This window comes from Pezoporus wallicus, unplaced genomic scaffold (genome assembly GCF_028554395.1).
Source record: "Pezoporus wallicus isolate ANWC-B61680 ecotype Strahan unplaced genomic scaffold, APGP_CSIRO_Pwel_v1 contig_13150, whole genome shotgun sequence".
Lineage (NCBI taxonomy): Eukaryota > Metazoa > Chordata > Aves > Psittaciformes > Psittacidae > Pezoporus > Pezoporus wallicus.
In genome coordinates, this window is record NW_026639322.1 from 337,605 (window position 1) to 359,829 (window position 22,225).

General features: G+C 65.1%; 3 protein-coding genes across 5 annotated transcripts; all 3 read right to left on the minus strand.

Moving 5' to 3' along the window:
- Window positions 1-420: 420 nt before the first annotated feature.
- On the minus strand, window positions 421-12,122 carry WNK4 (WNK lysine deficient protein kinase 4). 3 transcript variants are annotated; one of them, XM_057414198.1, is made up of 20 exons: window positions 11,551-12,122; window positions 6,472-6,644; window positions 5,893-6,113; window positions 5,654-5,811; window positions 5,050-5,138; window positions 4,753-4,972; window positions 4,347-4,677; window positions 4,058-4,188; window positions 3,919-3,986; window positions 3,698-3,839; window positions 3,510-3,626; window positions 3,291-3,437; window positions 2,977-3,031; window positions 2,698-2,844; window positions 1,980-2,566; window positions 1,668-1,764; window positions 1,153-1,573; window positions 840-1,042; window positions 638-735; window positions 421-559 (listed from the first exon to the last, which is right to left on the minus strand). In XM_057414198.1, exons 1-20 carry the CDS (start codon window positions 12,001-12,003, stop codon window positions 542-544), a joined length of 3,876 nt encoding a protein of 1,291 aa, XP_057270181.1. In that variant the 5' UTR covers window positions 12,004-12,122; the 3' UTR covers window positions 421-541. The 3 variants fall into 3 exon arrangements, with proteins under 3 accessions (XP_057270181.1, XP_057270179.1, XP_057270180.1); XM_057414196.1 differs by having other exon boundaries at window positions 2,698-3,031; XM_057414197.1 differs by having other exon boundaries at window positions 423-562; window positions 2,698-3,031.
- A 4,436-nt stretch (window positions 12,123-16,558) lies between these two features.
- Window positions 16,559-19,098, minus strand: VPS25 (vacuolar protein sorting 25 homolog). Its single transcript, XM_057414168.1, has 6 exons — window positions 18,998-19,098; window positions 18,540-18,685; window positions 18,407-18,460; window positions 18,033-18,121; window positions 17,582-17,657; window positions 16,559-17,072 (listed from the first exon to the last, which is right to left on the minus strand). Exons 1-6 carry the CDS (start codon window positions 19,042-19,044, stop codon window positions 16,960-16,962), a joined length of 525 nt encoding a protein of 174 aa, XP_057270151.1. The 5' UTR covers window positions 19,045-19,098; the 3' UTR covers window positions 16,559-16,959.
- A 361-nt stretch (window positions 19,099-19,459) lies between these two features.
- RAMP2 (receptor activity modifying protein 2) lies at window positions 19,460-21,681 on the minus strand. The gene is made up of 5 exons (XM_057414176.1): window positions 21,570-21,681; window positions 21,279-21,428; window positions 20,261-20,377; window positions 20,078-20,180; window positions 19,460-19,772 (listed from the first exon to the last, which is right to left on the minus strand). Exons 2-5 carry the CDS (start codon window positions 21,337-21,339, stop codon window positions 19,517-19,519), a joined length of 537 nt encoding a protein of 178 aa, XP_057270159.1. The 5' UTR covers window positions 21,340-21,428; window positions 21,570-21,681; the 3' UTR covers window positions 19,460-19,516.
- Between the last annotated feature and the right edge of the window lie 544 nt (window positions 21,682-22,225).

Consider the following 22,225-nt stretch of genomic DNA (forward strand, 5'->3'; position numbering starts at 1 on the left):
TGGTATTTATGAAACACTTTCCAGGCATCAGTTCATAACTGAGTGCACCCGCTGCTGGTCCTGCTCACGTTACAGAGCCCAGGGAAGCTCCTTCTGGCTCCGCTGTGCAGGATGAGCTGAGGGGGGCAGCAAGCAGGGCAGCCCTGGGGCCGTAGGTCCAGCCCCGTGCATCATCCCACACAGAGCAGGGCTGGATCAGCCCCGGGGCAAGGCTGGGATGGATTGAGATCACTGAGGGGGGGGGAGGTGGTTCTGCCTGCGGGGATCCATAAGGGATGGCAGCGCCTTGCACGTGTCCTGCAGCTGGGGTTGGGCTGGAGAAACAGACTGGGAACGGCAGGGAGGGGTCCAGGGGGCACAAGGAAGGAGGAGATTGGAGGGCAGATACAGAGGGCTGGAGGTGAGGGGCTGCGGGCACCCGGCTGGATCGGCCCCACGGCGCTGGCTGCTCCCAGGGCTGGCGCTTCCCTCCCGGGAGGCGCGGACAGGGCTCTCCCCCACCCCGGGGGCAGCAGGCACTTGGTTGAGGTAGTTCACGAGGTCACTCCTGGCCAGCCGGCTACTGGGGAGAGAAGCAGCCGTGAGCAGCGGCAGCACCGCGGGGCCGCCGGGGGCAGCACCGGCGCCGAGCTCTTACCACGCGGCTGAAGTCATCGGCGAAGGTCACCCCTTTGCTGAGCCGCTGCTCCTGCGAGCCCGTGCTGCTGCCGCTCAGCGAGTTGCGGCGCATGATGCCTGCGGGGACACGGCGGCCCTGAGCGCGGGCACCAGCGGTGCCGCAGCCCCGCGGTCCCCAGCCCGCAGGGTCCCGAGGGGTTGAGCAGAGCAGGGGTCGGCACCTTGGGGCTGCGGCAGCTCCAGGCGCTGCAGGCTGTTGCGGCGGGACGGGTTGAAGCTGCCCTTGGAGAGGCGGCGCTGGCGGCTGGAGAGCATGGCAGCGGGGGACACGATGCCCAGCGGCGGCTGCTTCCCCATGCGCAGGTACAGCTCCTCGATCTCCTTCTTCTGCATGCTCTGCAGCAGCTGCACCTCGGCCAGGTGCCTGCGGAGGAGGCAGGAGCTGGCAGCCGAGCCCTGCGCTGCGCCCAGCCAAGCTCGAGCAGCCTCTGTGCTGCTCCCCCGGGTGCAGCCCCCTCCAAAAGCTCTGCTCACTTCTGGCGCAGGTTCTGCAGCTCCTCCCAGATCTCCTCATCCTCGCTCTCGGTGTCGTCGCTGCTCAGGTAGGACAAGCTGCGGGAGTAGCTCAGCCACACCTGGTTTATCACCGCCTGCGGCGCGCTCTCACCACCGTCCTCCCCAGGACCCTCCCGGTCACTCTCCGCTGCCGCCGCCCTGCCCTCCTCAACCGGCACCTCCTCAGCCTCGGGGTCCTGCTCCGCCATCTCCAGCACTGAGTCCGACTCGCTGCTTGAGCTGCCCCTTGTGGCAGGGGCTGCAGGCAAGGGGGAGCCCCTGGCTGCCGGCTCTGTGCCGTGCTGCTCACCCTCGCTGCTGCCCAGCACCGGAGACGTCGCTGCCAGGTCCTTGATTGGTGTCACCTGGAACCGGCCTAGGATCTGGGGCTTGGCCTCTGCTGGGGACAGGGGGCAGTTGGTGGGGTTCAGGGCACGAGGGCTGTCAGGGGTCTCACAGTGCTCTGGCACAGCCTCGGCCCTTCCCCGCCTCACCTTCGTTGATGGGCGAGAGCTGGGCCTTGGGCACGCCAGGGGCTGGTGACTCCGAGATGATGAGCGAGTTGCTGGGCTTGGGGGAGCCAGGCAGCACCTGCAGGCACTCCGACACTGTCAACCACCCCACCCGGGTCCCCCTGCGTCTCCTGGCCCCCACTGCTGTTCCCATGCCCTGAGACCCACTGCCTGCTCAGCCCTCCCTGCATCCCAGGGGCTCCCCACCCCATTCCAGGGCAGCATCTGCAGTGACAACCTGGCCCTCCCGGAGCTGAGCCCCACCTGAGGAGCCATTGCCACCCCAGCACTCACCACGCTGCCCTCCAGGCTCCCTGGTGTGGATGTACTCAGCGATGGCAGGGGACTCCCCACAGCACTGCTGCCTGTGGGGCATGGTGGGGCTGGTGCTGGGGAAGGGAACGGCACGGGCCCCCTGGCAGGGGGGACATCAGCCCCTGCTGACAGCAGAGTCCCACTGAAGGCTGGTGCTGGCTTGACCATGCTGGCGGGGTCAGGGTAGACAAAGCGGGGGGGCCCCAGGACCAGGCTCTGTGGCCGCGGGAGCAGCGGTGGGTACACGTGCGCACCGGAGCTGGCGATGGAGGAGACGCCGGGCAGCAGCGTGTGCGCCACGCTCATCACTGCCAGAGAGAAGACATTGGCCAGAGAAAGGAAGGGGGTGGTGGGGGACCAGGATGTGCTGGTCATGGGGGGGCTCAGGGGGCTGCTGGGCTCGCTGGGAACAGGGGACGTGGGGAGCAGCAGTGGGGACAGCAGGGGCTGGGGTAGGGCTGTGGGGATGGGCCCGCCTGGGGTGCTTGGGGGGCTCTGTGGGAGCACCGGTGGTGCTGTCAGCCAGGAGGGAGCCACCGAGACAAGGGGCCAGGTCTGCACGGAGCCTGCAGAGAGAAGAGCATCGGGAGCACCCCGGCCCCCGCAGGCCCCCTCCTGTCCCTGCCCTGGCACCTTGGAGCCTCGAGCTGCCAAGGGCACGGGCCCAGGCGCCAGGACGGATGTGCCAGGCTGGTACCTGCAGGGGAGCCCAGCAGCGCTGGCTGCAGCTCACCGGCTGCCGGTGCCTCCACGGGGCTGCCGAGGTTGTTCTCTGATGGGGAGCTGCTCAGCAACGGTGGGACCGGGGACTGGACTGAGAGGCTGGGGCTGGTGGAGCCCAGGTCTGCGGCACAGGGGTGACAGCCGGCACTCAACCAGGGCAGGATGTGCCCCATGGGCTTGGCCGGGGCCATTACCTGCCCTGCATGGGCCCTGGTGGGGGGATGAGAAGGGCCTGCACAGGGCAGAGACTTACCACTGAGAGAGGACGAGGAGATGGAGCGCGACAGCTCCTGCAGCGGCAGGTCCGTCTGTGGAGGGGATGCAGTGAGACAGCGCTGGGGCAGAGGCCCCGCACAGGCTGATCCAAGCTCCCTCCCCAGCCCCAGCACTGGGCAGGGTACACCACAACCCATTGCAAGAGCAGGCAAGTGACCTGGAGCCGCAGGCATGGGGCAGCTCCTACCCATGGCTAGAGGGCTCTGCACCCTGGCCCTCTCCCGCTGGGCTCCCTGGGGCCAGCAGCACCCACAGCTGTACTCAGCGCCGGTGCCTGCCCTGGGCACTCACGGGGCTGCGCTCAGCCTCAGGGCTCCGGGGCAGCTCCACAGCGCTGCTCCCATCCTTGCGGAGCAGGGTCTGCACACGGTGGATGATGTCCCGGATGCGGTGGATGAAGCCGTCCCTCTCCGACTTGAGGATGAACTCGTTGTGGACCTGCGGGCAGAGGGGTGGTCAGCGCCCAGCCCTGCCGAGCGCACTCCGACCCTCACCCTGCCCCACAGTCACCATGACGGCCGCAATCTCCTCTGGGTTGTCCCCGTCCAGGTCGAACTTGAAGGTCACCATCTTGTTGTTGTAGGTCTGCAGCTGGCACTCCACCACCCGGTCGTTCTTGTCCGAGATCTGTGGGCAGCGCGGCCGGCTCAGCCCGGGCTCAGGCTCCTGCCCACCCGCCCGCTGCCCGCGGCACTCACGTTGGTGATGCGGAGCCTGGAGCGGGCTCTGCGCCGCAGCAGCTTCCCCGCAGCCCTCTTGGCCGGCCCCTTGGAGCTCTGCTCGCCGGCCGACAGCCCCTCGCAGCCGTCGCTCATGCCCGACGCCACATCGGAGGCGTAGCTGCAGGGAGCCCCGACGGGGAGCATCAGCGCCGCCGCTCGCAGCCGCCCGCCCCGCGCCGCCGGCCCCGCGCCCTCACCTGTCCACCGGGGAGGAGAAGCCGCTGGCCGAGGGCAGGCGCTCGGGGGGCAGCTGCACCGCGATGCTCTGCGGGGAGAGGACGGCGTCAGCCGGTGCCAAGCCCGCCCCGGGCCCCAGCGCCGCGGGGCCGCGCTCACCGTGGGGAAGCAGCGCGCAGGGCGGGCGGGCGGCGGGCTCGACGGGTCCCCCGCCGGGAAGCTGCGATGCGCCACGTCCGGGGAGTCCAGGAAGCCGGAGGAGCTCAGGTACCCGTCGGTCTCGCCGTCGGCTGCGGGAGCGTGGCGTGAGCACGGACCCGCACGGGCTGTGGGGCTCGGTCACGGCACAGCTGGAGGTGGGGAGGGGGGACACCCCCCCCAGCCGCTTCCCACCCCAGGTCACCCCCTGTGGTCCCCCCAGCCCAGCCCACGCTGTTGCCCCACTCACAGGTGGCCGAGGAGTAGCTGGTGTGCTGGTAGCTGAAGTGCTGGTGCTGGTCGGCCTCGGGCTCCTCGGGCTCGGGGGGGAAGGTGCTGCTGAAGATTGACTCCCCGGAGCCGGGTGTGAGCAGGGAGGGCACCGGGGCTCCGGGCGGCAGCGGGGACTTGAGCTCCTCCAGCATCCGCAGGACGCCCGCTGGTTGCTCCGGCTCCGCAGGCGACCGCATCTCCTGGGAGCGCTTCAGCTTCTCCCGCTTGCGCTTGATGGCGACCACACGGTCCCGCACCGCCTTGGCCACCAGCTTGTAGTCAGCCTCGCAGATGAAGCCCAGGACCACCTGTACGGGAGGGCTTTGTCACGCTGGGCTGCAGGGACCCCGCAGTGCCCAGGGCTCCTCCATCCTTGAACCCACCATCTCCTGGGCCACCTCCTCCGCCACATCCTTGTAGAGCTCGAAGAGGAACTCGATGGCGTTGTTGTCCTTGTACTTGCCGTGCAGCTTCTTCGTGTCATCCATGCGCAGCCAGAGCTTGAGCCCAGACTTGACGCCATCGTCCTCCTCCGCCAGCTCCACGTGCACCCCCGTGTCCTCCTGGAAGAAGGAGTGCTCCAGCAGGTCCTGGATGGTGTACCTGTGGGGAGCACAGCTCAGCGTGGGGCCGGAGGCTGGGGGGGGGCTCTTCCACCCAGGCCCCTGGTCCCCTGCTACCTCTCGTCCTTATCCATGCGGATGCAGCCCTCGATGATCTCCTTCAGCTCCGGCACCTTCACCTTGTAGAAGCTGCTGGGCTTCAGGCCCTGGGGGTGATGTGCATCAGCATCTCCTGTGCTGAACCCTGCCATGGTGCTGGGTTTCCAGGGCTGAAGCCAGGCTCTGCAGGGCCATGGTGCCACCAGACACCGCCCCACCGGCAGCAGGGACATGTGGGGACAGGGCTCCCAGCCCATGGCCCCAGCAGCCTGCGTGCCCCGGGGCGCCGGGTTTCCACCCCAGTGAGCAGGAGCCAGCCAGCACCGTGCGGGGCAGCCGCGGTGCCCCAGGCGAGGGGTGGCTGAGCAAACCTGCGCCCGTTCCACCCCATTAACATGCTGGCAGTGCCTGGCATAGGGCGAGGGACGTGGGGCCTGGCCAAGCCACCGACCCCCCCAGCCCTGTCTCACCACCCAGACTGGTTTTAGCTGCTGCAGGACCTGCAGAGTGACACATCTGGGGGAGCAGCGAAGCCAAACAGCTCCGTGGGACCAGCACCCCCCTGACCCCCTCACCCGGCTCAGCACCAGCACCAGCATCGCCCCAGCTCGGGGCCGCTCACCGAGGTGACCTTGCGGTAGATCTGGGCAGCGTTCTGGCACTCGGAGTAGGGGTACTCCGAGGTAGCCATCTCCAGCATGCACATCCCGAAGGCATAGACGTCCACCGCCTCGTCGTACTTCTCCTCATACATCTCCGGCGCCATGAACTCGGGGGTACCTGGGGGCAGGAGCGAGGCTCAGTGAGCCCCATCACCGCCCCATTGTGGCAGCCACCAGCCCTGTGCCACCAGCACCCCACCTATGACGCTCTTGGCGAAGGAGGCTCGCTTCAGCGTGGCCAGCCCCAGGTCCCCGATCTTGACGGAGCCGGTGGGCCCCGTGATGAAGATGTTGTCACACTTGAGGTCACGGTGGATGATGGGGGGTGAGCGGGTGTGCAGGAAGTGCAGCCCCTTGAGGATTTGCCGGCTCCAGCGCTGCAGCACCTTCAGCTTCATCTCCTTGAACCGCTTCAGATACCTGTTGGGGGACGCAAGGGGGCTCAGCCCCAGCCCACCCTCCTCCCGCTGCCATGCTGAGCCCATCAGGGCACAGCGGCGAAGAGCATCTTGGCTGGGCTCTGCAGACACAGCCCAGAAAACACAGCCCAGGAGGAGCCAAGCTCCGAGCATCAGTGCCAGGAACCAGCCGGTGCTGCCGGGGTGCCGGGGCCACCCCATCCCCATGCAGGGTGGTGCCAGGGAAGCTCCTGGGTGTCCAGATCCCACCTGAGCCCCACCAGAGCCCATTGTCCCACCTCAACAGCCATGTCTCCCATCACTGCAGGGACCCCATTCCCTCCCCTCACACCCCGACCTGGCACTGGGCCCCTGCTCACGTTTTCAGGGTGCCGGATGTCATGAGCTCTGTGATCAGCACGATGCAGAGCTGGCCTTTGATGGATGACTTCCAGGAGTCATAGAAGCGGACAATGTTGGGATGCTGCAGCCCCTTCAGCATCTCCACCTCCTCACTGAACCGCTGCCGTTCTGTCTTCGACAGCTTTCGTGTCTGTGGGAGCAATGGGGAGACGTGATGGGGGCATCGTGGTCCTTAGCGAACACAGGGGGATGCCCTGGCTTAGAAGAGACTCAGATGCCCTCATCCCTACATACGAGGTACCAGGGGCTGCTGTGGCCCCAGTGCAGAGCTGGGATCAGACCTGCTGTCCCCCAGCACAGGGGCTCACGTGGGGCTGGAGCCGTCTCTGACCATGGTCTCACTCCATCGAGGCAGCCTCCATACCCCAGCCTTGCTCTGGATGGAGCTGCTCACCCCCAGGCTGGGGAAGGATGGCCAAGGCCTCCCATGACAGATGCTGTGAAAGGTGCCCTGTGTGGGGGCCGCCTGTCCCCATCCCCATTGTTCTTATCCCCCACCAAGGGATGGGGAGCCCCAGCTGCAGCCACCCAGCCGAGGGGATGTGCAGGGGCTCTGCAATGGCTGCCCCCCAGCACAGCCCCTCACCGGGGCACCAGCAGCTCCCGGCGCCGGGCACCGGCATGGCCGGGTGTTGGGCCAGCCTCAATGAGGCCTTTGTTGGGGAGAGCAGGAGGGGGAGGCTCCAGCTCAGGTTTTTCCATGTTCCTCCTGCTCGAGTTAATTAAAGTGGAAACCGAAGCTGAGGGCACTGAGCGGAGCTGGGGCTGGGGCCAGCAGGGAGGACATGGACCCCTCTTCCCGAGGGACACGGCCCCATAAGGGGGGAGCCACCAGCCAGACCCAGCAGGAGCCAGGTCCTGCCCCAAGCCCAGAGAGCTGCAATCCCTGAGCCCCAGGCAGGGACCGGGACCGGGAGCAGCGACAAACACCACAACCAGGGACCCCAAAGGGCCCAGCCACTGCTGAACAGGAGCCCCCCAGCCAGGACCCCCATCCAACCCTGTGGAGCTGTGGGACCAAGGAAACCCCCCAAGCTGCTGCTGGCAGCCGCGGCGCTGCCACCACCAGCGCTGCCAGAGCCGAGCTCGGCTCCTTGGCCGGTGGCCGCCTCCATCAGCACAAGCAGCTTTCCCAACATCTTCATTGCATCACAGCGGCCCCGCGCCCGGGCTGGAGCCGCTCCATAATCCCCTCTGCTTTTAACACACGCTCAGGGACCCGGCTCAGCCCAGATGAGAACCTGAGCCCTGCTGCAGCGGATGAATGGGACCTTTCATACCCGAGGAGGAAAACAGCAACCGAAGCCTGTGCGTGGCACAGGGCACAGGGGCGGCCCTGCCCAGCGCCGTGGTTGCCCTCCCACCCCGGCCTCATCCCCACCGAGGAGCCTGGGGGTTCGCTGCGCCCCACAACCCTGCGAGGGCACGGTGAAGCCAAGAGGGGCTACAAACAGCGGCAGGAAGGGAGCCCCCATCAGCCACGGCTCTCCCAGCTGAGCAAGAGCGGTCCCCGCTTGGAGCCCGGGTGCCTGGAGACAAGCCCGGGGGAGCTGCGCTTGTCCCCAAGCCTGTGCCAGGGCTCAGCCGGCTTCGTTCCTCCCGCACACCAAAAGGAGCAGCGGGTCCCGTTCACCGCCATCCCGCCGAACACCCACGGAGCGCTGGAGCGGGCAGAGCGGCCCGGCCCCAGCTCGGGCAAAGGAGCTGCTCAGCCCCGGGCAGGCGCTGGGAGGACAGGGCAGCGCTGCCAGCCCCGCACGGGGACACCGCGTCCTCCCGCAGCAGCGGCTCGGGCAGGGCAGGGGAGGACGCTGGGGACGGGTGAGGAGCTGGGTGGCAGCGGTCCAGCCCCATCCCCTGCGCCAGGAGCTGGCTGCTGGGGAGCCCGTCACGGCCAACAGCGGGAGGAGGGAGCGCTGGGCACGGCCGGGGACGGCTCCCGGCTCTGCGGCAGGAGGCTCTGCCCGGAGCGGGGAAGCACCAGCGCTGTCCTCGGGGTCTGCACCCTCCGCAGCGCCCCGGCTCCGTGGTGAGCCCTCGGCCTGTGAGGGGCTGAGAGCTGTGCCTGGGAAGGGGGATTTAGGCTCCGCAGGGACGCTTACAGTGATGCTGTGGAGGGGCACAGAGCACTGGAGACAGCCCAGGACCCTCCCTGTGGCCACATGCACCCCAGTGCATCACCACTGCCACCACCACCACCGCATGCTGAGCAGTGACCTTGTGCATGCTCGTGAGCACACGTTCCCAAACCCACAGGACCCCACCGAGCAAATCCCATCACCCTGCTCAGTTCATCCCATGCAGGGGCAGAGATCCCAGGCACTGTTCCAGGGCCTGGCCAGGCTCAGTCGCATGGTTCCCAAGCACAGCGCAGGCAGGACGGGCTGGTGGGCGATGGACAGGGTTTGAGGAGGTGCAGGGCTTTGGGAAGGTGCCCACAGCCCCTGGGGTGCAGGAGCTGGGGGGGCACAGCAGCACCCAGGGAGCCCAAGGGGACCCACAGGAAAACCGCTCACAGGCAGGCATTTACAGCTCGATCCTGCTCTGGGCCTCCAGCTTCCTCCCTGCTTCCTCCTTCCTGCTGCCCGCAGCACCTATCCACAGAAATAGCCCCCAGGCTAAAGCTGGAAAGCACAAACAGGTCGCTGCGGGGCTGCGGCACGCAGGCAGGAGGCAAAGACAGATGCTGCCTTCAGGCCTGGGGGCAGCGGCACAGGGGGACAGGGACAGGCAGGTCCCCAGAGGGGTCCCACAGGAAGGCAGGGGACAGGCAGAAACATCCTCCAGGTGACCAGGTAGCCGGGAGGGAAGGGCAGGGCAAGGATGGAACAGAGAGCTGGGATTTGGGATCGGGAGCCATCAGAGCAGCCGGACAAGGCTCTCTGGACCGGAACAGGTCAGGGCTGAGGTCAGGTATTCATTTAGAATTGAAAGGCAATAAAAGGAGAACTGTGAAAGACCCGGGACAAAGCTATTTTTAAAAGGGCAGAACCACAACCAGTTTTATTTGCGGTTCCAAATCCCGTATTTGTGTCACAGTGTCTGATTCTTTGCATGATTGCTGAAAAAACAACAAACTGCTGAAAGTCCTTTTCTGTGCTCTCAGACCCTTGTGGGACGTGGATCTGGGGACAACAGACACTGGATGAAGAGCAGTCAGTGGCATGGAGAAGGGAAAGGGCTGGGGCAGAGCGATGGAGCAGGGGCAAGCACCGGGGCTGCCCCTTGAGGGGCTCATGTGTACAGCCAGGCTGTGGCTCCCCTGGGAGGTGACGGTGGTGGCCCAAGGAGCCGGGTCTGCCAGGCACCGTGGGATGCTCATGGGATGATCCCCGGCCAGAGCTCAGGCACACATCCCACTGCAGCCCGGCAGGCTCAGGGCCGGCAGCGGCACTGGCATGTGCCCGTTGGGCTCGGGCACAGCAGCTGGTTCTGCTTCCCAACTCCATTCCCTCCACCAGGGATGGTGCAGCCTCGTCCTCTCGCAAGACACCAGCGCTGCCCCTGCCTGCTCCGTGACCAGCCCTTTGGCCCCGTTGGCACTGCTCTGGGCTGCACAACAACCACCAGGGCCGCATCCAGACCCAGTGGACACACAGGAGCTGCCCTGACTCAGGGGTATGGGGACAGGGGTCCCACAGGCGGAGGGCAGGGAGCTGGGGCACATCAGGATGAGGGGCTGAGACCCACAGAGCCAGCTGATGGGAAGCACCGGGCACGGCTCACTCATCCCGGGAAGGTCCATGGCTCACCATTCCCTGCCAGAGGACTCAAATGGAGCCCAGGAGCATTTGGGCAGAGCTGCACAAGGGGGGGGGGGGAGTACGGAGCCGGCTGAAGGAATTGTGCAACCCAGAGGCAGGCATAGGCCCAAGACCTCACCTTCCACACGCAGCCCCCCCAGCATCACCCATTGCTATCGCAGGATCTTGCAGAGCTGGGCCCAGCCCGGCACCCGCCTGCAGCTGCACCAGGGCTCTCGGAACAAGGCAACAAACTGGCAAGACACGTTTGTCTGTTGACAAGGACTTGGACCTCCCAGCAGCCACCCCAGGATCGGGAGGGAGCCTGGTGGAGACTTTGGACTTCACCAAAGCCCCTCCCCAGGGGCTCCATGGAGAAAAGGGAGCCCCATGGCCTGGCTCTCCCTGCGCAGCTCCATGGACAAGATCAGGCCCATCGAAAGCAACAAGTGGGAGCAAGCATTGTGGAGGCAACACCTTCACCGCTGCCACCAGCGCCCTGCTGTCAGCATCCCGCTGCAGGGCAGCAAGCGGGATGGAGGAGCAGGGCAGCAGGAGGAGCTGGGGGCATGCTCAGAGACCTGGAAAACCACCGGTCCTGGTGCTGCCCGCAGAGAGCCCCTGGCAGCACCACAGAAACCACACGCGGGTGCCCACGGACACCACTTCAGCCAAGGTCAAGCAGCCAGAGCACAGCAAGGTCGCTCCCGACGGACGCCCAGCCCTGGGCCCGCTGCAGCACGTGCCCCTGCACACACCAAAGGCTATCGGAGCAAACCTCCAGCACTGGCACAGGCACAGCACCAGAGAGGGCTCCTGCCCTTGCTGCCCTTCCAAAGGGAAAGCTGCAGGCTGGTGGGCAGTGAAAAGGCAGCGGGTGCTCAGTCCCTGCAGCACGTCCTGGATCCACCTGTAAACCCCCAGAGCTGGGACCGGCACCAGGAGTGCAGGCGCTCCATAGCTCCGGTGGGCTCCATAGCACAGGCAGCGGGCAGGCAGACGGCAAGCAGCGTGTGATGGGCAGGGTGGCCAGGAGCAGCCCGTTACCGGGGAGCCTAGGCCCGGGCCAAGAGCCCCTGCGGCTCCAGGGAAGGGTGAGGGAACGTGAGGGGAGACTGAGCCCAGTGCAGCGCCTTGCCCCGCTCTGCTGCTGCCTGGCACCAACGGGGGACCTCGGGTCCCTGCCGGAAAGATCCCGCACGGCAGCGGCGGGCAGAGGGGCTCGGGGCCCGGGGGGGGGGCTGCCCATGATGGGGAACTTGATGGAGCAGGGCGCGGGCAGAGCGGCCGTACCTGCAGCTCGCACCAGGCCACCTCCACCGTGGTCTCCGTGTCCAGCCCCTTGTAGACGGTCTTGAAGGAGCCGCGGCCGATCTCGATGTCAAACTTGAGGAACCGGCCGTCGGGGGAGGTGGCGACCGCGCGCGTCTCCACCTCCTCGCTCTCCGTCTCCTCCGGCTCCCGGCTCCCGGCAGCGCCCGGCGGTGGCAGCAGCGGCGGCGGCGGAGACCCCCCGCGCCCCTCGCCCGGTGCCGGGTATCCCAGCAGCTCCAGCTCGGCCGAGCTCCGCCGGTTGAAGCGGGAGGAGGCGCGGCGGGAGTCGCGTCCCGAGAGCCGCCGGTTGCGGTGCGGGGCCCGCCCGGGGAGCCCCGGCCCCGGCTCCGGCTCTGGCTCCGGAGCGGAGTCGCCTCCCGCCCGCTCTGCCTCGGGCTGGGACATGGCTCCGGCGGGTTCTGCCGCAAGCATCGGCTCAGCCCGGCCCGGGGCGACGGCTCCCGCGCAGCTCCGCTCCCGGTGCCGCCGCGGCCCCGCAGCCACCAGCGACCGACGAGCACCGGCCCGGGCACCGGCTCCGGCCCCGGCCCAGCCCGGCGGCACCTCCCCCGCCCCGCCCGGGCCCGCCCCCACGCGGCCACCGCCTCCCGCCTGCGCTGCGCCACCGGCCCCGCCACCGGGCACCGGCGGGCACGGGCAGCGGTGAGGGACGAGCTCCGAGCAGCGCTGCCCGCTGGGACCCGCAGCATCCCCCCCATCCCGCTGCTCCCCCGGCCGGGGGCCGCTGCCCGGCTCCTCCCGGGGCTCCGGGGCCGCGCTGCCGTGGCGCTGGCACCGGGGGCTCGGAGCTCCCCTCCCGTCCCCGCCCCGGGGAGCTCTGGGGCCGCTGAACCGAAGCCCCGGGCGGGGCTGCGCAGTCGAAGCCGGGCCGCAGGGAAGCGCCTGGTTTAGACATTTCCTCGGGGTTCCGGAGCAGCCCCGTCCCGCTCCCCAGCGCTCCCCACCCTGACATCAGGGTCGTGCAGGGAGGAAGATCCGAACGTGTGTGTCAGCGTTGTGCGAGCCAAAAGCTGGGACAAGAGCTTGTTGTCTCTCCAGGTGAAAGGAGGAGGTTGTTCTACCCGGTGAGGCTGTTTACACAAAACACAAAGCAATTGAGTCTGGCGCTAATTTCTTTTCCCTAAGGTCAGATTGTTTCTACTCGGCGATACTGGAAACGTGAAGGAAGGGATGGACGCAGAGCGCAGCCGTGTCCCCCCCAAACGCTGACCTGGCACATGCAGGGTGACACAGCACGATCCCAGGCTGGACGGGGCTCGGAGCAACCTGCTCCAGTGGAAGGTGTCTCTGCCCATGGCAGGGGGTTGGAACTGGATGAGCTTTAAGGTCCCACCCTACCCAAACCAGTCTGGGATTCGATGATGCAGGGCTGCTGGATACACAGTGCAGTTGCAGCCCCACAAACCCCCATGTCTGAGAAGCAGCGAGGACCAACCCGCACAGCTCTGAACAGCGCATGGCTCCTGGTCATGGCCAGCCCAAACGCTGCCCAAGCCCCTGCAACGGCTGCCACTCAAGGGGTCCCAGGCTGGCAGGGAGCCCCAGCTCCCCAGCAAGAGACACGGAGCCAGGCAGGGGTCATAGCTTGGGCTCTGGTAGGCTCCTGTCCCCGTATCGAGTGAAACAAGATGCCACAGAAGATCCCAGGGGAGTGTCCCGGTCCCAATGAGGCCACTGAAGGCAGGAAAGGAAATCCAGGAGATGTTTGCTCCGACTGCTGCCCTCCCACCCTCCAAGCTGGAGCCAGCTTGGCCCGAAAACAAACGGTTCCCGCTGGGCAGTCAGGTGCCCATTGCAAGCACTGTGATGGTGCCCACAGCTCCCCTCTTATCAGGGTGACATTTCTGGGCTGCGGGTGCCAGCACTGGCCTCTGCTTTGAGGAACCGCTGCAATCAGGCAGCGTAGCCTGTTTCTTGCTTGCATTTGGCTGCCAGGAAGAGAACCGGGCACTGTGTAATCGCCCTCCTCAGGATTAGATCGTGAATCAAAGCCCTACTCAGCTCCTTGCTCCAGCAAGCCCTGCCAGGAATTGTCCATTCTGATTCCAGAGCTTGGGGTGAGATCACAGAGGGAGCAGGAGGGGTCGAACACAGATGGGGATGCACAGCTCGGGCTGTCAGGCATAGGGTGCCCATCTTGGGAAGGGTCAGAATGGATGAGAGCTCTGCAGAGCCCCATGGCTTGTGTCAGGGTTGGCTTCAGCACCCCTTGCCCTGACACATGGGCTCGGGGAGGAGGTGTCACCCAAACCTCAGTCCCAGCTTTAACCCCAGGCAGATAAACTCGATAACTCCGGAGGATTTCCTTAGCCCAGAAGAACAGCTGGAACCCACCCGCACGTCCATCCTAGCACACACATCTATCACGCTGAAACAACCCCTGCTCCAAACCAGCCACGTTAAATAAACCCCCTCTTGGCACTTCCCCCCCACCCCGTGACAGTGGGATCCGAGTGTGGGTGACCTGATAGCGCCTTATCTGGCAGCAGCCCCCTGTGCCCTGCCTCGCCCTGGGCAGCGAGTCCTAATCACTGCAGCCAGACGTGGCAACGGCCTCAGAGTGGCCACATGCGCCAGCCCCCCCATGGAAAAGGCACCTTCTCCAGTGGGGCCCTTGGTGGGGACGGAGCCTGAACTGTGCCCGCAATGGGGCATGGGGTGTGGGGGGGGCGGGCAGAGATTTAGGGCTGGGTTTTAAACTCTCCAACACCAAACTCCCATGCAAAGGGACCAGCGGGGATGGGGTGGGCAGAGCCCGGGCCCTGGCAGCATGGTGGAAGCAAAGAAGTGGCAGGCACAGAGCCACCTGGGTGGGTTCCAGCCATATCCAGCTCCATACTCGGCTCCCCCTTCACTTTGCTCCAGGAGCTCCCTTCTCTCACGCTGTGTCTGAAGCACCAGGAAGAGGTGAACCTGCTCCCTGTTATGGGAATGTCGTGCTTGGAGGCTGCCACGCTCCCTCCGAGCAGTCTAATCCTGACTCTTCCATCTCTACCCAGCACCCAAGGGCTTGAGGCCAGAGCAGCCTCACAGCATCTCTGGGCTGGCTCTGGTGTCCCAGTGCTGTGATTACACCACCAGCCCTTATGAAGTGCTGAATAAAGATAAGGAAGGCAGGTTCAAAGGGCTCTTGCTTTACCTGCTGCAGGAGCTGAGCTCACCCCCAGCTGCAGGCTGCACCATTCCCTGCAGAGGGAACAGCTGCTGCTGGGAGCTGGTCCCACCGGACCCCATGGGTGCAGCCGGATGCGACCCTTTGGAACCAGCCAAGAGGGTGTGGGGAAAGGAAGATTACCCAGTGTCCGTTCTGAAGGGGGGACTTGCTCTTCCTCCTCCTCCTCCTCCTCCTCCTCCCACTAAGCAAGGAACTAAGTAAGGAGCTGAGAGAAGTGAATCACTGCCAGGACTGCATTGGAAAGAAAAAGGCTGGTTTAGGCTTATCTAATGTCACATCAGCCATTTCCTAGGAAGGGAGCAAATTTAATTAAGAACACAGACCGACTCAAGGACAGTCAGGTTACACACAGCACACGCAACACAATGCTGAGGCATTGGTATCATGCATACAGAGAGCAAGGAACACAAATATCCCCAGCCTGGCTGCTAAAGGCTCCTCATCCCGAGCAAACCTAGAGCAGCCAGCACAGAAACAGGGGTCGCTGTAGGGATACAGGGAGGGGGCAGCAACCAGAGAGGGAAGGGCTCAGTGTGGGAGGCAGGGACAGGAAGAGGCAGATCTCGGACACTGAAATAAGCCCAGGGCAGCCACTGGTAGCTGATGGTTCCTACAGAGACTTCACTGGCTGCAGAGGCAGGAGCCCCATGCCCACTGTGGGGACACACTACAGGGCTCTTGGCACAGCACAGCCTTCCCTGTGCCATCCTGTTCGCTCACCTCAGCACCAATGGTCAGACAGGATCAGACTCCACATTAGCCCAGTGTGTCAGTGGCTCGTGACAAGTCCTGCCGGTGCCTTTCTCCAGTGGACAAGTGCTGTCACACAGGAATTCACCAGCACAGAGAGGAACCCTGGGCACCAGGCACAGCTCTGGCCATGCCCACATGAAACCAGGACACCCACTGAGCTCAGCTCCATGGACTCGGCTCCAAACAGGACATTTTCACATGTCACCACCCCACAGACTGAGCCCGACTCCAGCATCTCATCTGCACTGAACATCACCCACTGTGGATGGGGACTGCAGCTGAACCAGTGCCAAGTCATCCTGCAAGGGCAGGACAGGCTGCTCAGCGCCGGCTGGGACAGATGGAAGCAGCGTGCTGGGGAGCTGGATCCTGAGAGCGACCACACTGGGAATGACCAAAGGTCGCTGCAGCACAGAACCCCACCTCTGCCTGCAGCCAGCAGCCAGCACTCGGGTGAAGGACAGGGAAGGCGAGTGTGATCCTGGCACAGCTTCCCCCATCAGCAGTTCAGGATTTACTGGTCATGGACTGGGTGGTGGTTTCTTACAAGCTGGGCCCTTCGTTATCAGCACCGGGAATCTAAGACCTTCGTCACATCCTGCACCAGCCGCTGTTGCAGAGGCTTTACCACACACCTCTGCAGCAATCCCCTCAGCTATCAGCAGGCTGCACGAGGAAAAGGGAAGTAAATGTTGCCCTCAAGACAGGCAGCAAGGGCCCACACACAGCCCATGGCTCCGGTACGTGGAGAAAAGCACTTGTGCTGTCCTCTTCCCACTTGGGAATGCTGCGCAGTGCTCCACCGGTGCACTAAGGAAACGTGGCTGAAGGGCAAGAACCTGGTGCGCTGCTCGGTTTGGTTCCTGATGTTAAAACAAAGATAGACTAAAGCATCCAGGCTGCCCTATAAATACAACTCATTTTAATTCCTCCAAATTAGTTCCTTGGCAGGCACCCCACCCCGCTGCACAGCCTGCTCTGCGGCAAGCACGGGTCATCCTGCTGTTGAGGCCTTCCACGGCACAGCGACGACCTTGTGCTCGCTCCCACCTTGGCAATGCCGTCTGGCTGCAGAGCCCAAGCACTGGGCAGCAGGAGGGAAGGGGCTGCCCTGCAAGGCCCAGCCTGACCAGCTGGAGAGGCCGCTCTTCTGTGTCTCTCAGGGATGGGGATGAGCAGCAGGAGCAGTTCCAGCATCTCACTTCTGGGCGGTCCCTCTCTAGAGCAGCTTTAGCCTCTCAACCACAATCAACAGGGAGAAAAGACAAGGGGATCTCTCAATGTTTCTAAGTCGTGTCTTTGGGAGGCTTCGCAGGATCTCCTTGCCCCAAGATGTCCCGAGTGTGCAACTGCTTCAGCCACGGCTTGCACCCAGGCCAGGAGAGCAAACCCTCCCAGAGAACCGCTCCGGCAGCCAGGGCAGAGCCAGGGGACTCCTGTCAGAAGAACTTGACGCCTCGGCCATCGTCCAGCGTGATGATCTCAGCCTTGTGCTCCTGCTGCAAGGCTTGCAGGGCACGGAGCAGCATCGCCTCATCCAAGCCGTGGAACTCTAGGGAAGGACAGAGATACCCATCAACAGTGAGAAGAAAATGACATCAGGAAACAAAGAGGCTTACAAAGCCCACCAGGAGCTGGCGGCAGCGAAGCAGAGGGCTCCGAGGAGCACCTCTCAGACCCCAGCACTGTAACACTACGGCAAATCTGGAGTTACACGCTCATCCTGATGCTGCTGCATCAGGAACAAAGCCTGAAGGTCAACAGAAAGGAGGGAATGAGTCACAGCATTCCCAAAGGCAGCGCAGGAGCTAGACACAAACCCAAAGCACTGGGTGCCAGGTAAGAGCTGGGGCGTGGGGAGGTGTAAATGCAAACAGTGAGAACAAAGGGAGATGTTCATCCAGGGCTGTAAAAAGACTTCAGAGGAGCATTCGCCAGTGCTGAGCAATAAAACTGGTGGACTTGCATAAGCAATTCAAAAACATTTAGTCTATAAAACTACGATCTCACCGTCATCAGCACGCTCTGAAAACCTGCTCCAAACAAGACACACGACCTTACCTTCTTTCTCTGTATCGTCTCCACTGACTAATTCATACAGGGTGAATACAGAGTTGGTCAAGCCGTTCTTTGACACCTGGAAACATAAAAGCAATATAACAAATCTCACTCGTGTGATTTAATACCCTCAGCATGACCCCTCAGCGCAAGTGAAATGGAACACAGACATCACCCGATGAGCAGTAATACCCTGGAAACACTCTGGGAAGCCAAGAAACAACAGCTGAGGAAAGTCAGGAGGCTCCTTTCCCTGCACCCCTGCTCTCTCAGCCACGTATCTCACAATAAGGACTTGCGCCATACGAACACAACTGCATCTTACAGCAAGTAAAAAGCTGTTATTGCCCCTGTGCTTCCCTGTGACTGACAGAAACAGAAGAAGCAGTGAGGAAGCAAAGGAATCGTATCCCAGTGGTCCCAGCCCTCCCGCACACCGCGCCTGCATCCTCACCCACTGATAGATGAGCTTCCCCCATTCTTCTGGTCTCCTCCACATGATCAGAAAGCTGGTTTTGTTCTTATCCAACCATTCCAGGTTTCCTAAGATGGAGAAGGAAAAGGGGTTTAACCAGGGCACAGGCCCACGATAAGGATCAAACCCCCGGGTTTTGTGACACGTGCTGGCCATGGCACCCCCGGAGCTGCAGGCTCCCGCCTCTCCCCATCCCACTTCTGTGCACTCTCTGTCTAAGGGAACGAATTTGCCCTTCGGGCCCCTCTTCCCCGCCCACCCCGGCAAGGCAGGGCCCCGGAGCGGCCCGCACAGAGCCCACACAGCCGCTGCCGCCCTTCCCTCCCCACGGGCACCGGCCGGACGGCACCCACCGTTCTTACGGAGCTCCTCCAGCACCACCTGGATGGACTCCAGCGGGAGCTTCCCTGCGCGGGGGTTAAGGACACGTGCACCGGGAAAGGGGCTGCGGGGAGGGCGCGGGGCGCAGCGGGCCCCAAAGGATACGCTGCAGGCGGTGGTTGGCGAAGAGCGGGCTGTCCTGCGCCTCCCGCACCGTCATGGCGGGCAGCCGGTGCCGTTGGCTGTAGGCGAGCGCCAGCGCGCACCAGGCCGAGAGCTGCTTCTGCCGCGTCTCGCCGTTGGGCTGCAGCCTGCGGGGGCTCCGGTCAGCGGCTCCGCGGCACCCACCCCTCCCGGCCCCGCTCCCGCACCCGGCCCCGCTCCGGCCCCGTTCCCAGTCCCGCTCCAGCCCCGCTCCCGTTCCCGGTCCCGTTCCCGGCCCCGCTCCCGGCCTCGCTCCAGCCTCGCTCCCGCTCCCGGTTCCGCTCCCGGCCCCACTCCAGCCCCGGTCCCGATCCCGATCCCGGTCCCGATCCCGATCCCAATCCCGGTCCCGGTCCCGGTCCCGATCCCGATCCCAATCCCAATTCCGATCCCGGTCCCGGTGCCGGTGCGGCGCTCACGTGAAGAACGGCGGGAAGCTGTACTGCCACGGCCACACGAAGCTCATCGCCGCCACCGGAACCGCCGCCGTCTTCCGCCCGGCCCGGAGCGCTTCCGGCACGCCCCGCAGAGCCCCGGCCCCGCCGAAACCCCGCCCCTCTAAGCTCCGCCTCCTCTATAAGCCACGCCCCCTCTGAGCTACGCCCCTCGCGGCCCGGCCCCTGCTGCTGCCCGGTGCTCGGTGCTCGGCGCTCGGTGCCCGGTGTTCGGTGCTCGGTGCCCGGTGCCGCTCCGTGCGCGTTCCCCGCCCAGCGCTGCCCCGCGGGGCCGTGTCAGTGCCGGTGGCACCGAGCTGTGCAAGAACCCGTGGAACGTGTAGGGGGGAAGAAACGTTTAATCCCCACACCCCCAACCCCACCGGCGGAGACCCCGCTCCACCCCCGGGCGGGCAGCACGTGCACGGGACACGCACGGCCGCTGCCCGGTCTCTGCCTGCTGCGGGACGGGAGAGCTGGAGCCGTGGTGCCCGAGCGGCAGCGCTAGGGCTGGGCCTTGCCGTCCTTGCTGCGCCAGATGACAAGGGTGACGAGGAAGGGGATGAGGCAGATGGGGGCGATGATCATGGCCAGCAGCACGTCCTCGGGCGGGTCGAAGTAGACCTGGTGCTCCAGGGTGCAGTTGTGGAAGTAGCGGTGGTGGCTCTGGAAGATGTACTGCTCTGCCAGCGCGTTGGGGTAGCCGTAGCGCAAGTGGTCAGCCCAGTCCTCCAGGCAGGCCTGCAGAAAGCTGTAGGGCCTGGGGAGAAAGCACAGGGTGCTGGGAGGGGATGGGGACACAAGGTAGCTGCGGGACACAGAGGAGCTGCTGGAGGAGGAAGTGGCCCTGGGTGCTTTGGCCAGGGCTTTGCCCCGGTCAAACACTTCCCACTGTCTCGGGAGCTGCTTCCACCATGTGGCCCTGGAGATGGAGTGGCCACAGGCAATGCCTCCACCGAAGAGTCCCCACATGCAGGTTCCCCCACCAGGGCCGTCCCCAGAGCTGGCCAGAGCCCCCCATACCCCTGCAGCACTGCTCGGAGGGGGTCTCCAGCCACCCCGTACCTGCTGATGACTTTCCACTCGCACAGCTCTGACGCTGTCACGTTCCTCATCACTTCAACAAAGAAATCCCAGCACTTCTGTGTGAGGTTGTTGTACATCTCCTCTGCAGGCAAAAGGAGAGGATTCATCCTCCTGTGCAGAGCCTGCGTCACTGCCCGGCCCTGGCCTAGTCCCAGCACTCACCCACGAGCTGCTCCGTCCAGTTGAACATGGCCATGGTCATGGGTGGGCTCGTCCTGGCATCCTGGCCAAAGCCCTCCACCTCGGCAACCACAGGGGACAGCCTGGTCCCCAGGAGCACTGTGGAGTGGGGGGGACAGGGTCAGCAGGAGATGGACACAACAGAGCTGGGTCTGCAGGAGAGAACTGGTTTGGGGTGTCCCTCAGGGCTGCAGGGAAGCGTGCTGCCAGAGCCCTAAGGGCAGGGACCGGGGGGGCAGCCGGGCAGCAGGCAGCTGCTCAAGGGCTTGGAGGGGTGTTAGGGGGCTGTGGGCCCTGGGCCACAGTGTGAGGGCGGCCGTGCCGCCTGCCCATGGGGAGCCACCGCAGCGGCCGCTCCATTGCCCCCGGTGGCTGCGTTGCAGCTGGACAGGGCTGGGGCAGGAAAAGGAAGCTCTGGCCACAGCACGGCACTGCCGGAGAGCCCCTCCACCCGCTGGCTGCCTCACACGCAGCACTGCCTGCCATGGGCACATCCCGCCTGGAACACCAGAGCCCCACAGCCCGAGGAAACCATCCCGTCCGTCTTCTGCCCTCGGCCTAGGGCTCACGGCATGGGGCAGCAGTGCCGGGCGTGTGGTGAACTGCCTTGGTGCGCACTGCCATAGGGAGCTCCATCGCAGCCACGGGGTAACTCTGGGCTGGCACAGCGGTAGCAGCAAGGGCAGCCTGCCACGTCCTGGTCTTTGTCCCTGACAGCCCCGTCCAGCCTGTCTCTGCTCGAGCACTTGTGGTGCCGCAGCTCCTGCCCCAGCCCGGGGTGTAGCGGGGCTCCCCAGCCGCTCTTGTGGGTCATTTGCCAAAAGCTGGGCGGTGAGTGTGGTGGGGGCTGCCCCGCAGCACCCATCGCCTGCCAGTGGTCCCTGGCCACACAGGCAGCGCTGTCCCCACTGCCCAAGCTGGGCTGAGCCGAGACCCTGGCCCCGGGCCCCCGTCCGGGGTGGTGCGAGACACCGGAGCCTCCCGCCCCCCTTGCACTTACCCCCGAGCAGCAGGACCCCTCCAGAGAACCGGCCGGAGCCCATCGGCGTGCGCGGTGCCATCCCGCAGAAGCCTGCGGCTAACGACCGGGACAAGTATTTCAATGGAAATAACAGGAAGCAACTCCTTTCCTCTGACAGGGGCAGTTTGACTACAGGAGACGTGTGAAAAATGAGATTGCTCAGCGCTGCTTTAAAGCGGCTCTCCCGGCGGGATCCAGCCGCCGTGCGGGGCCAACGGCCCCTGCGGGCATCGCTCCCGCACACCGGCACGCGGGCAGCCCGCGCCTCACCCGGCAGCCCGGAGGCTCCGCTCCCCGCGCCGCACGTCCAGTTTTACGAGGCCGCTATTTGTTTACTTGTGTATTTCTCTTTAATCCTGTCTGGGCTGGGTTGTGAAATCCCTCGTCTCCTGCGTGGAGGGCAGGCAGCCCGGCAGCGGGGGGAGTGGATGGGGAAGCGCCGTGTCCCCGGACAGACGCTGCCGCCCGGGGCTCAGGGGACCCCCAGCCCCGACACCGCGGCTCCTGCCTCCCCCGGGGCACCTGCCCCATGGCCGGCATCCCCGCGGTAGCCCCGGGCCCCTGCCTCAGCCAAGGAGGGTCGGGTGGCGGCGTGACCTGCCCGCGGTGTGAGGCCGATGCAGGCGGGGAGGTGGGGACAGGGCAGAGGCTTGGCCGACGTTGCCAGTCCCCGGCCACGCCGCCTTCCTCCCGCACCGCCCTGCCCGCGCCCTTCGCTCCTGGCGCCGCTCCTGCCCGTGGGGCCCGAACCCCCCCTCCGCAGCAGCGCTGCCCCTCGGCATTCCCACCCCAGGACCAGGCTGAGGCCGAGTGAGCTCATTTCACCCCCGGGCCGGGGCAGAGCGTGCGTCCAAAGCTTCTCCTTTAACAACCCGCCCATGGGATGCACTGAGTGGAATCGGAGCGTGATGAAGCGCAGCTCGGAG